The sequence below is a fragment of the Acanthisitta chloris genome, unplaced genomic scaffold (assembly GCF_000695815.1).
Source record: "Acanthisitta chloris isolate BGI_N310 unplaced genomic scaffold, ASM69581v1 scaffold6838, whole genome shotgun sequence".
NCBI classification, from domain to species: Eukaryota; Metazoa; Chordata; class Aves; order Passeriformes; family Acanthisittidae; genus Acanthisitta; species Acanthisitta chloris.
In genome coordinates, this window is record NW_008686641.1 from 86,999 (window position 1) to 100,447 (window position 13,449).

General features: G+C 49.9%; 1 protein-coding gene across 1 annotated transcript in view; it reads right to left on the reverse strand.

Annotated features, from left to right (window-relative positions):
- SH3BGRL (SH3 domain binding glutamate-rich protein like) overlaps positions 1–12,777 on the reverse strand; it is a 13,346-nt gene extending 569 nt beyond the window's left edge. Inside the window, exons 1-4 of the mRNA XM_009080257.1 lie at positions 12,751–12,777; positions 10,240–10,257; positions 6,250–6,435; positions 3,141–3,221 (exon numbers count right to left, since the gene is read on the reverse strand). Coding sequence (XP_009078505.1) covers positions 3,141–3,221; positions 6,250–6,435; positions 10,240–10,257; positions 12,751–12,777 — 312 coding nt within the window. The remainder of the gene's footprint in view (positions 1–3,140; positions 3,222–6,249; positions 6,436–10,239; positions 10,258–12,750) is intronic.
- Between the last annotated feature and the right edge of the window lie 672 nt (positions 12,778–13,449).

A 13,449-nucleotide genomic window follows, 5' to 3' on the forward strand; every position in this document is an offset into this window, starting at 1 on the left:
TTTCATGTTATTTACAGCTCAAGGAGTATCTGAAGAACTCTAGTTAAGTGGGAAAGGAATTCTCAGTTAAATAGGAACAGAATGACACCAGAGGAAATGCAAAAGGAACTTCCTTCTGCAGATGCTTTCTCCAAGCGTCCTTTTGACTGCAGATCAGTTGATCACCTGTGAGCAGCCACATGGCCTACGTGAGCTGAATGCCCAGTCCCACTGCCCTCAGAGCAGCACCCTGGTGGGGACAGTGTGAAGGGACAAACTTCAACATCTGCCAAGCTTCACTTTCATGTAACAGAGCTGTTTGCTTTTGGGACTGCATAGAAACACTCAAGATAACAGACTCAGCAACACCACTGTTATCAAGAACCAGCACTGCTGAACAAATCAAACAGAGGAGAAAGGACTAAGGGGGGAATTTTCAAGGAGTCTGTAAGGTTTTAAGGGACACAGTGGGTCACCTCAGGGCAGGAAGTCCCATGCATGTCTCCCTTAGCTGGATGTGGTGGATCCCTCTGGTTTTCCTGGCTGTGTGCCCTCACCCTGCCTGTGCACTCAGGGCCGTGGGAACTGCCTGGCTTGGAGCTGCTGTGCTCCTGGGCTGGGCTCTGCTCCTCCAGCCATGTGTCCCGGGTCAGGGAGCAGAGCCAGGGTGGCACCAGGACCCACACGGCTCGTGCCAGGGCATCTGTCCACCCAGGGCACAACAGGCAGGGCAAGGATGAAAGAAAGAGCAGAAAGAGATACTAAGCCTGGGAAAAAAAAGCAGGATGTTTGGTATTCTCTGACAGACAAGTGGTTCTTTGAAGGGATGAAAGAGGAGAAGGTTCATTTGGCTGTGGAACAACTCCATTAACCACTCGTGGGCACTGACACCTCACTCGTCTTCTTTGCAAGAGAAAATAAAGCTGGATTCTTTGCAATGGAGAGCTGGAGAGGATTCCCTGTATCATCCTCATCCCCAGGAAGGTGAGGACAGGTTACCCAGAGAACCTGATGATGTATTTTTCTCTAAGGTCAAACTCCCTTTCCTTGGGTGTGGTCCTGCAAGAGGCTCAGCTTGCCAGGTTACACACTGTCCCTCCTTCCTGCTTTTCCTTATCTCTCCCTCAAGGTTCATCTCAGCCCATAAATCCTTAATAAAAGAATAATTAGGCACAGCCTTTAACCCATTAAATCCTCTCCTTTAAAATCCACCCACCCTCCCTGAAGCAGGGCTGTTGAAGATCAGTTGAAGGCCTTTCCCAGGGTTTGTAGAAGCACAAACCAACCCACTAGGGCTCAGAAAACACTTCCTTGGATTTTCCATGCTCACTTCTGAGCCATTCCTGTTTAGAATTTATGTCAAACCTTTGTGTTCAGAGTCAAGTGACTTCCCAAATCTCTCAGAATGGCACTGGTTTGCTGCCAAGCTGCTCCTCCCAATCCCACACAGGCTGATCCCAGATTCCTTCCCTGTTATACAGGTGCAATGTCACTCTCTGTAGTATTACACCCAAGCTATGCTGTGAATGTCAAGTTCAGCACCCCAGAGCAGTGTTCCTCCTCAGCAGCAGCAGCAGCAGGCAATCAGCCTGACTGGACATCCCAGCAGTGGAAAGGATTCCCAGAGCCAGCCCCACAGCAGGATGCAGGTACAAGGTCACTCCTGCAGAGGTTATTTACCATCAGCAGCCCAATGCAATGAGGAAACGCAGCAGAGCACAACTGTGTTCTGTCCCTCCTTTTTACAATTCACCTTTTCCTTGGGTGAGGACAGAATGGGAACATCCCTCAGGACAGAATCCAAGCAACTGAGAGCTGTGCTGCCTGCTCCTGCCAGCCAGCAGCTTCGGGAGCCTTACGGAGACAGGTGACCTGATTTGTCATGGCAGCAACTGCTCCCTGGGCCCACTGCACCTCCCAGGGGAAAGGCACAAGCTTCCCTGGTCTTGCAGCTGCTTCCTCCCTCCCTGGCTCCATCCTGCACACTGCAGATGTTTGGTCAGGCACTGGGATATTGCCCAGGGAGGTGGTGGAGTCACCAGCCCTGGAGGGGTTTAAGAGGTGTCTAGATCTGGTGCTGGAGGATCTGGTTAGGGGTTCCAGCAGTGACAGGTTAATGGTTGAACTTGATGATCTCAGAGGTCTCTTCCAACCTTGATGATTCCATTATTCCATTTCCCTGTTAGGGTGTTGAGGCCCTGGGATATTGCCCAGGGAGGGGGTGGAGTCACCATCCCTGGAGATGTTTCAGAGGTGTCTGATTTTGGCACTGGAGGATCTGTTTTAGGGTTTGGGGGTTCCAGCAGTGACTGGTTAATGGTTGGACTTGATGACCTTAGAGGTCTCCTCCAACCTTGATGCTTCTATGCTCCAAGGAACTCCAGCAGGACTGACAGGGCTCTGGCCCTGTGCTGTGGCACACCCCACATACTTTGCTCTCTGCAGCTCTGCACAAGGCAGTTTGTCCTCATCACACATCAGTGGAGCTGCTGCTGGAAATTTGGCTCCCAAAAATGCTTGTCTGACCCCTAACCCTTGATGATCACTGCAGATGGGTCACCATCCACCTCCCAAATTAGGTCTCTTAGTGCTGTGCACAGCACGACCTGGAGTAAAGCTGAGAGGACACGGCATGTTTATCCGCTGGAATGAGCAAGCTGGAAGTGACCTGGAGGATCCTGCTGCTGTCAAGTGAAACGTGTAAAGCAGCTTGTCCTATCCTATCACAATCAAAAGGAGAATTCCAGCCCATTGCACCCACAAAGCAGCAGCCCAGTCTGTAATTGGCAGAGGAAAATAAGGCTGTGGATAACAAGCTGGAGGGAGAAATGACTCTGAAGCAAGAGCAAACAGAGACTTTGGCTTCAAGGTATTTTCTGGTATAAAATCTCACCCAAATTTCACAGGAATTAAATTTTTTTTCACTGAATTGAAAACATTCTTTGATTTGGGGACCCTTTTTTTGCATCTAGGTTTCTCCTGTTCCTCAGTGCAAATACTAACTACTCTTGAAGCTGAAGTCTCAAAGTTAACCCCTGGAGAGTGAGTGTCTCACAGGTATAACTGAGGCAGTCACAGCACACATAGCATATCCTACTAGGAGAGAAGAACAAGGTGCAAGGCAGAGTTTGTGGTTGCCTGAGAGGAAGGTGCTCACTTACCTTCGAGCCAGGTGGTGCAGTCAAGCCTAAAAACGCATACACAGCATTGTTCTCTCGTGCCTCGAAGAAATCTTCGTAGTCCTTCACCGTGAGGACAGGGAGGGGAACAAAGACAGAAGGATGGATCATCAGAAATCAGCACAGCTCAGTCTGGGGTGTCACCCAACCCACACCGAGCAAACTGCCATATGCAGAATTCAGTGTCACCTCAGCTGTTTGCCACTAGCACCAACAGCAACCGGGAAGGGACAAACTGGGAATTGCACTGTTGCAACAACATGTTGCTGTGAGATGCTCCAGCCTTTCCCAGAGGGAAAGACTTTACACCAAGGTGGTTGTCTCTGGTGTGGCATGGATATCCCTCTGGCAGGAGCAGCTGAGCCTGGACCTGGTCATCAGAAACACTGATGTCCCCAGATATCATTACTAATTGCAGATTAGTGATGGCAACTGTGCAGCTCCTGGACCTCTTACAGGTCCAACTGAAACCTTTGCAGCTGTGGAGTCAGCTCTTGGCCCTGTTAAAGCTCAGTTGAAACCTTTCCACCTTTCCAAATGTGTTTCCCACCAAGGAAAGTCTGTGCAGGAGAAGGCAATGTGGTGGCACTATTCACTGCACTCACAGTGCACTTCAGTTGCTCTAGATACACACACAGCCACTTCCCAGGAAAATGAAAGTAAAAATCAATAACTAAAGAAAGAAACAGCAGTTGCCAAACCCCAACCAAAGGAAACAGAAGGTCTGTGCAAGCTTCCCTCACTCTGACTTCTGAACTCACCACACATCTGCCCTTTGACTTTCCTGCTCTCCTTTTGGAACATAGCACAGCACCAGCCTCCTCAGGCTTTCCTGGGGAGTGTCTGGCTGCAGAGTCCTGCTGGGAAGGCCACAGTGAGGCAGCAGCTCCGATTTGGGCTGGAGCCAGGGACAGAGCTGCTGTTTAGGACATGCTGCTCTGGATTCCTAACTACCTGGTAGGCTCAGGCCTGAGAAACAGCCAGTGCTGTTTGAATGTGTGTCCAGAGGAGCAGCTCCAAGGAGAGGCTTTGCACCTGGAACAGAGCAAAGTGCAGGGAGCAGAGGATTCCACCTGGCTGGAGCTCAGGGATGGCACAATGTTGCTGGATTTGCATTGGTGTGCTAGTCTGATAAAAGTGTGCATGATGAGGGTAAATCCTCCCTGAAAGCCTCTGGCTGACAGCACTGGGGCTACCTGATAACAAAGGGGTTGTTATCTTGCCAGGGCATAGTCCATCAGGTTGCTCCACAGCATCTCCCAGGAAAGAATGGCTGGGGCTGTGGAGCAGAGCTTGTGCCAGCTCACAGCATCCACAGCCTCTCTGCCAGCAAAGTCAGCTTGCTCTTTCCTCTGCCAGTTGTGCTGCATCAGATGGAACACACAGGGAAGTTCATGCTCCAGAGGGATCAGATAAAGACACAAAGAGGTTCAAGTGTGTGGGCACAGAATTAACCCTGACCTTCCTGAGAGCTGAATTGGAGCAACTTGGATCCAGCAACAAACCCACCAAACTTCAAAGTGACATCACCCAAAATCTGGGGGGTGAAGTAAACCCAGAGCAAGAACTGGTGTGAAGCACTTGTCCCCCTCCCCAAAATCACTGTATTCAGAAGTGTTGTGGGGCACAGAAGCATTTCTGCTAAGCACCCAGACCTGGGTGCACACAGCTTGCTCTCTCCCTGCCCCACAGCACAGCCTTGTTCCAGCACACAGCTGTGGCAGGAGTTTGGCAACACATCACCCATAAAGGACAACTGCACAGGGATCTGCTGCCATCCCTAAAGCTCCCAGGGAGAAAGGTGATACTGCTGCAACTGAACTTTGTGCTGGGACAGGGATATTTGCCTCTTTTGTCACTTTGTTTTTAAGGAGAGATAACAGAAATTTCATCTCCTTGTGCTCAGCTTTCGGCCACACACAACTACTGACCCTTACATTTGTCACTCCAAACTTCTTCCATGTCACCACCAGAGTCAGTGGCACAACAGCTCACTGTGGATACTGTTTCAACTTCTGCTCTTATTACAGGCAAGAAAAATTCCTGGCACATGGAGAATAATTTCTTTCAGCAGCCACAGAATCACCTCACAAAGGTCCAGCACTGGCAGGTTCTGACTCTGCAGGTCAGAACCAGCCTGCAGAAGGCCCAGAGGAATGCACACTGGGAGCTCCTTACAGCAGATACTCAGTTTTAAAAATCAAACTAACAGTTAATCTAATAACCACTGAAGCATGGCCTGCTGAGTACAAGCACTGCAGGGCAACCTACTTGTGAGCAAGCATTAAATTAATTACAAGTAGGATTTGTATTTGCAGCATGAGGTTGAATCTGGCCAAAGCACTGAAGGGAGAGGACTGGAGTGCTGAGCACCCTTAAACAGCCTTCACAAGCAGCACACATAGTTGATCCCAGGAAAGATCAGGAGACTGATTTATGATCGTGAAGATGTGACTTTATATGATTTGGGATCCACACCTATTGGCAAACCTCATGTAGACAGTGAAGAGCTCTGAATTTGCTGCAGAAGTCAAGGCTGGTGCAGCAGTGCCAGATTTCTGTGAGGTGTCAGCTCACCATCATGAGGAGCAGGAGAATTAAAAACCTCTGAACTTGCAGAGCCTTAGGAGGGGAAAAAATATATATACACTGCAAGGTGGGACCTGAATCAGGAGGTCCTGGAATAGGTTGCCCAGAGAGGTGGTGGAGTCACCATCCCTGGAGGTGTTTCAGAGGTGTCTGGATGTGGCACTGGAGGATCGGGTTTAGGGTTTAGTGGTTCCAGTCCAGCAGTGTTAATGGTTGGACTTCCTGACCTTAGAGATCTCCTCAAATCCTGATGGCTCGATAATTCTAGGTCTAAATTTCAATCTCTCCTCTGGTGGAACTGCAATATTCAATAACCAATTACGACTGAAAGCCCAAGAGGAGGAGAAACATCAAACACCTCCCACGCCCCTCACTGTTGGGATGCTTGGGTGTGCAGCTGGCCAAGCCCTGCCCTGATGATCCCAAGGGATCCCAAGGTGATCCCGAGGTGTTCCCAGAGAGAAGCAGAGGCCTGGCAGTGAGGAGGAGCAGCAGGTCGTACCCCGAGGTAGCGGCTGTCGTTGAAGAGCCGCGGGGGCAGGGGGTTGCCGCTGGCGGGTCGGCTGTCCTCAGGCACGTTCTCCCGCATCCACTTCCTGTTCTCCTCGTTGGCAGCAATGTCCTTCTCCTCAAATTCGATCTTGTTGGCTTCCAAGAAGCCTAACACATCTTGCTGCTGCTTTTTGATCTGTCAAAAAAAAAAAAAAAAGAAAGAATGGAGAGAAAGCAAGCAAAATCGGTCAAAGCGTTTTTGCTGCAGCTCCAGGGTTTGATGGGGGGTGAGAAACAGGGTGAAAATGGATGTGGAAAGAAAATTCTGGGAGTAAAAAAGTGTCTTCTAAAGAGTCAGAGCCTTCACTTGGCTCCTATATAAGTGAACAGTCTGGAGCTTAAAGATACTGTCCCTACAGTCCTTTATAGCCATAAGCTGAGCCAGGGCAGAGTCAGATTGGATGTAAGGAGAAATGTTTTTCCTGTTGTGGTGTTGAGGCCCTGGGGTATTGCCCAGGGAGGTGGTGGAGTCACCATCCCTGGAGGTGTTTCAGAGGTGTCTGGATCTGGTGCTGGAGGATCTGGTTTAGAGTTCAGGGGTTCCAACAAGTTAATGGACTCGATGATTCAGAGGTCTCCTCCAACCATGGTGATTCTATGATTCTACACACATGTGAGGGTTGTGAGCCTTAAAAGTGTCCAGCCAAAAGCACAGAGAGGTGTGAGCAGGTTTGGCTTTACAGTTAACTCAGAACAATGCTGGTTTTCCAGGAGCAGTGGAGTTTGCTGGAGGCACATTTGAGGTACAACCTGCTTCCCTGTGCCCCTGGAAGCACAGGCTGATCCCTCCCCCCTCACAGTCAATGTAGCTCAGTGCCAGGACAGAGATCTGACAGGAATCATGGAAGATCCCAGAGCAATTTTAGCTCACGTTTCTTCGGACAAAACCCGTTCCTGGGTGCCAGCAGGGGCAGGTCCCACACCTGATCCCACCCATCCTTATACAGCACCCAAGGGCAAAGCAGGATGTGTGTGCCAAAGCCTGTGCTGGCTTTGCCCAGGGCAGGTGGTTTTTATCACTGTCACTGTGAATTGCTGCCTTCCCTGCACAGAGATGTTCTGCTTATGCTCTGTTCTCCCTCTGCACAACTTTACCACCGCACAGGAAATCACAACCATGTGCATCCTGGCAAACAATAACCCCAGGATTTAATGGGAAATTTGTTCTCTTCCAGCGACTCCCTCCACCACAGACCCAGTGCAAGGCCTGGCTTGAACCTGCTGAGCTCAGTGTCACAGGAGCTGTTCCATACAGATGTTGCAGTGCTGCTAATTCGGGTCAGCCCCAGCTCCCTGCAGCAGCCACTCCATATACGGCCACAGAAAACACGGAGTTGGGGTCAAGGCACAGCCAGCCCAGAGCCAAATATGGAGCCTGTGCACAGCCCCACACCCAGGGAGCTCTGAGCCAGGCTGGGAGCAGCAGGAGGATGAGGTAGGAGTGAGGGAAAGCTCTGCCCTGGGAGTGTGTGGGATAGGGGAGCAAATCCAGAGACTCTCCTCAGGCATCCACTGACTCCGTGTTTGGCTGCTCTGTCCCCGACAGGGAGCCAGGCCAGGCTCAAACAGCCCTTGGGAGGGATGAATCCAGCTCAGTGTGGTCCTAAGGGACCAATCCTGCTCTCCTGACAGTGGATAACATGCTCCCAACTCCCAGCTCCCGGGGGGAAGTGCCTTCCCAGGGCTGCAAGGCAGCGTAATCCCTCCTCCCACGTCAGCACAGGAGCTGCTGGACTCCATCTGTGAGCACCCCTGAACACAGGGATATTGTTAATTTTCACCGTGGCTAAAAATAGATCAAATCAGAGGAGTTAATATTGCCTTAAGGAAAAAATTTGTGTACAGGATGGAGAGAAAAGCAGTTCTCAGCAGACAAACCTAAGAGGTTACACTCTGCCAGGTAAAAGGAGCTGTGAGTTGGACAGGAATCGTCATTTTGATGCCTGGAAAGTCTCTGGGTTTAGATCATTTTGCCTCTTAGACCCTCACACACACATCCTCACACTCCTCACGGCACCTCATCCTCACCGTGGGACAGTGTCTGCGTTGTAGCACAGCCAGATCCCAAATTCACCATCACAACCCTCTCTGCTTGTTTCTGGAGAGCTGGAAAAGCTGGAAGTGTAATTTTTTCTGCTGGAAAAGGCACTGTTGGAAGGCAAGCAGAGAAGTTTGGTCTCTGTCACTTTCAGGTCCCGGGTGGTAATTCTCCAAAGAATTCTCCTGAAAAGCGAAGAGCTGGGGTTGATGCATGACTAGTACTAGCCTAAAATCCTGGTTTTCTGGCCAAAGGAAAAAACGGTTGGAAGATAAAGAGGCAATGTTTTCCTCCCAGCTCTACACACAAGTCTTCCAGCCACAGTGATGAGCACTTACACAGGACAATTTGAGGGTCAGTAAGGCTCAGTGCTGGTCCTGCTCTGGGGACACAACAGCCCATGCAGCTCCAGGCTGGGGGAGCAGTGGGGACAGAGGTGTTGGTCCCAAAGGCCTTGGCAGTGCTGGTGGCACAGCTCAGTGGGAGCCAACAGTGTGCACAGGTGGCCAAGGAGGCCAAGGGCACCTTGGCCTGGCAGCAGCAGAGTGTGGCAGCAGGACCAACCACTGGGCAGGACAGGCCCTGAGCTACTAGATCCTGATAATTTATGAGATTTTATTCAGAAAACTTCCATTAATCTCAGGCAGTGGAATACCACTGGGAGGGAAGTGCCTAAAATAGAGCAAGAGATGTCTGCTGCTGCTTCAGGGTGTTTTGTCTTACTCGAAAGGGCATATGTTGCGCTCAGGACAGAGCCTGGGAGATGGTTCCTGCTGCCCATGTTTGGGAAGGAGTGAGGAGCCTTCCTTCAGGATGTGCCTGTCAACACGCAGCACTCGCTTCCCAGAAAACCTCTCCCAGTTGCCTGAGCAGCCATGGACCTCAGCCAGTGCCTCTCCAGATCCCACACCTCATCCTCCCTAAACAACTGTCATGTCTGAAGAGATTTTGGCCTGTGAGCTGCAGCTCTGCAGTCTGCAAACACAGAAATCCTTGTTTATTCCGAGTGCTCCTGACACACTGTGCAGGGCAAGGAGCACCACAGAGAGCTGGGAATGTGTGTGCAGACAGTGCAAGAGAAGAGGAACCAGGAGCAGAGTCCTGAGGCTTGGGAACAGCACTGGTGGGGCAGGAGGACTCATGGAGAGACACAAAAGCACAGGAACTGAGAAAGCAAGGATAGGGATGGGCAGAGAACTGGCAAGGAAGGGAAGAGGCTGCAGGCAGGAGTGGATGGGAATGAGCAAAATGGATAGATGGAGATGTCAGTTCTGGTGTCCACAACATCAGAAGGACATGGAACTGTTGCAGAGGAGGCCACAAAGCTGATGAGAGGGTTGGAGCATCTCCCCTGTGAGGACAGGCTGAGGGAGTTGGGGCTGTTGAGCCTGGAGAAGAGAAGGTTGTGTGGAGACCTCAGAGCACCTTCCAGGAGCTGAAGGGGCTCCACGGAAGCTGCAGAGGACTCTGTGTTAGGAGCTGCAGGGACAGGACAAGGGGCAATGGGCACAAATTGAAGGAGGGAAATTGAGGTTAGATACTAGGAAGAAATGTTTTCCTGTTCTGGTGGTGAGACACTGTTCCAGGTTGCCCAGGGAGGCTGTGGCTGCCCCAACCCTGGCAGTGTTCACAGCCAGGTTGGCTGAGCCTTGAGCAACCTGCTCTGGTGGGAGGTGTCCCTGCCCAGGGCAGGGGTTGGGGCTGGATCATCTCTAAGTTCCATTTCAACCCCTTAACACACTATGAAACCCTGAGAGTGGGATGGAGCAGAGGGATGGAACAAGAAGGGGTGGGAGCAGGAGAAGTCAGTACTGCTGGGAGAAGGGCTGCATTCCCTGGAGCTCCTCATTGCCCTGCCTGGGGAACAAGGACCCCTCCGGACAGCCAGTGCTGCTCAGGAACAGAAATCACTCCTGCTGTCTGTGCCTGCACACACTGACTCACACAGGGACAAAACCAGCTAAAATTCCTCAAGTGACTGGAAACATTATACCTTTTGCTGATGTTCCCAAGATAATATTGAAAGGAACATTCAACCAAATGAATCTATTTTCTCTTTGTTTAGGCTTCCAAAGTCTGTTCCACAGACAGGAACAGCTTTATGGCAAGTTATTGGTGGCTAAGGGAAGTCTCACCACCACGCTGTGATCTTCAGCTACAACATCCATTGGGTATCAGGATTCTCTCCCTTTCCAGTTACAAATCAATCATGAAACATTTAGATTTCAACAGAGCAGCACACAATAAAAATGATTATGAGCAAGTTCTGTCCCTCACCTGAATACCCATTTACTGTTCTAAGATCTAACTCCATCAGTGGATGATGTCAGGAATGCAAGAGGAACCACATCAGAGCTGCCAAGAGCACAACCAGGTGACTTTTTCCAACAAATCAATACATCAAAAATAGTTTTAAGTCCAAAAGGGGTAAAAACTTGCCAGAAAATGCTGCAACATTTTAGACTCAATACTTTTTTCTCCTTCAAATATTTATTCATTGGAAAAAAATATACTAAGAAGTCAAGTAAAAGCTCTGAAACAGAAGGATGCAGGGAGCAGGCAGCACTCCAGCCTCAGCTCCAGCCAGGACTGTGCTGCACTCAGGGAAACACTTCCTTTTAACATTTTACTGAACTGAACTTCACAGAAGTTTCTCTCTTATGTGGTATCCACAGACACACACACAGAACAGTCTAGTCTACACTGCTGGCCAAGAAAGGGTTTGGGGTGGTTTTTAAGTCTTGTTATTTTGTCAGTTTATAAATAAATCCCTTGTTGGACAATGGACATGTTTTGGAAATCTATTTCTGGCCCACTGGAAGGCAAAGTCAGTTTACAGTCTGAGTGCTGCTGTTCTGGTCACACAACAAACTTGTTGGCTGTGGCTCTGCTGTCCTGGCACTTGGCTTGGGGCTTCTCCTCCACTTCCGTGGGTGCTGTGCCCTGACCTCTATCACAGGGAAAACCACACATTTTATCTCCTTATTTCCCAAAGATGGGATTCAATGGCTCATATCTGCAGTGAGGATTCAGAACAATTTTAAAGAGGTTTCTTGTGATGTTCCCAGCCATGGTTATATCACCAGTTATTGCATCAGGATGAGAGGAAATGGCTTCAAGTTGCATCAGGGGAGGTTTAGGTTGGATATCAGGAAAACTTTCTTCATGGAAAGGGGTGTCAAGCACTGGCACAGGCTGTTCAGGGCAGTGGTGGAGTCAGCATCCCTGGAAGTGTTCAAAAAACGTGTGGATGGAGGAACCTGAGGACATGGTTGAGTGGGGGTGCTGGACTGATGGTTGGACTTGATGATCTCAAAGGTCTTTTCCAACCACAATGATTCCATGAGTACATGATTCCCTCCAGCTCCTGCTGTGCGTGTGGCCTGAGCTGCCTCTGCCAACCTCACAGCACCAGGACAACAGAGAAGCAACACCTTACAGCAGATCTAGATCTCACACACTTACCCATTCAGTTTCTAGCCCAAACCAGCAATGAAAGGTGGTTTTTTCCCATTCCCAATTCCAGCTTTCTGGGTTCTGGATATTCAAAAGCACCCGCAGCTTTAAAGCAGCTGTATTTTACACCACTGCTGGTTTTGAACAAGCTGCTGCATCGTTAGTGGGGGCAAATCTTTACATCCCAGGGGCAGCTGCTCTCCTCTGCTGCTGTGGCTGACCAGCACTGCTGCAATCCTCTGCCACTTTTGGGAATTAGAATTAAAAGTATCAGAGGTTTTGCTTTGCCTTGGGTTGGGTTTTACATTTCTCACCTAATTTCTACACTGACATTGCCTTCCTCACCTGAGTGGCTAACACAGAGGCTCCAACTTGCAAATTAGCTCTGAACACTTGTAAATTTCTCCTCCCAGTACAACCGAATTTGTGGGAGTTAAACAGCTCAGCAATGGATTTAAATGTCACAGATTCCGGACAGCTCTTAGCTTGTTCTAACCCCAGCACACTGCAGCAGTCCCTCCAAGACAACCCTCCCAAGCAACCCTGGCCCTGGGCCCAACCAGAGTTTTCCCTGGTTGTACTCAAATATTCCTTTTTTTTTTGTCTGAAGTGTTTTTCTCAGGTTTATTTCTCAGATTTTATCCCCCCCATTAGCTCAAAATTCAGTGTGGCAGTTCTGGTGGTGCTGGTGGCCACCACACCCTGTAATGAAGGTCTGAGGGTGCCTCCAGCCATGACCTGTTTGATCAGAGCTTTGCCAGGTGTCTCCCAGCAATTCCTGTCTCACTCTTACCTCTCTCTGCCTGGAGGAACATCTGCCTATTTTTAGGTCTGGGCAATTATCATTGCAGAACTCACAGCACTTCTTTGTTCTGCTATTTTAAGCTGAGCATTGCATGTAGTAGTGTCATCGTTGTCTTTCCTAACATTTAGGCTCTGCTCTGCAAGGAATGGGACTGAGGACACCCACACCAAAACCACCATGAACTTCTGTGCCCTGAATCTAACACGGGAGGCTGGAAAAGTTCACACTGGACTCGTGCTGCTCTTATTTTTATGTCAGAATTAGGCAGTGTCCAGATGGGCTCCATATGGACTAAGTCTGCTTCCAGGGCCCTTTGAGAATGCCCATGGCATATCCACATGTGTCCTGGTTTGATGTGGTTAGATCCCAACAGCTTAAAATGTGTTTATTACCACCAGGCACCCACCAACCCCAGGCTGCACCAGCACCACCAGCCCCAGCCCTGGGGCAGGAGGGAACAGCCTCCAGCTCACACACAGAGCACCAACCACATTCCTGTTGCTCACATATGGCTCTAGAAGGCTTTGGAAAAGCAGGGAAAAAGTCCTGGGGTGAAAGGATGCCAAAGGACCACCCACCCTGGAGCAAGGCTGGGGGAAATGCAGACTCCCCAAAGGGTTTTGCAGTCTAACCTGGAGGTTTCATCACGTCTGGAGACACGTGGTCTGTCTGCAGAGGGGCTGTAGGCAGGCAGAAGGTACCACCCCACTGCTCAGGGCTGGCCGCACGAGCCAGGAACACAGCTGGGACAAAGGACAAAGTCTGCACTTCCCCAAACAAACCCACAACTTGCTCCAGAAACCATAGAAAGTTACATAAATGAAAAAGCTGATTCAGGAGAACAAAAATAA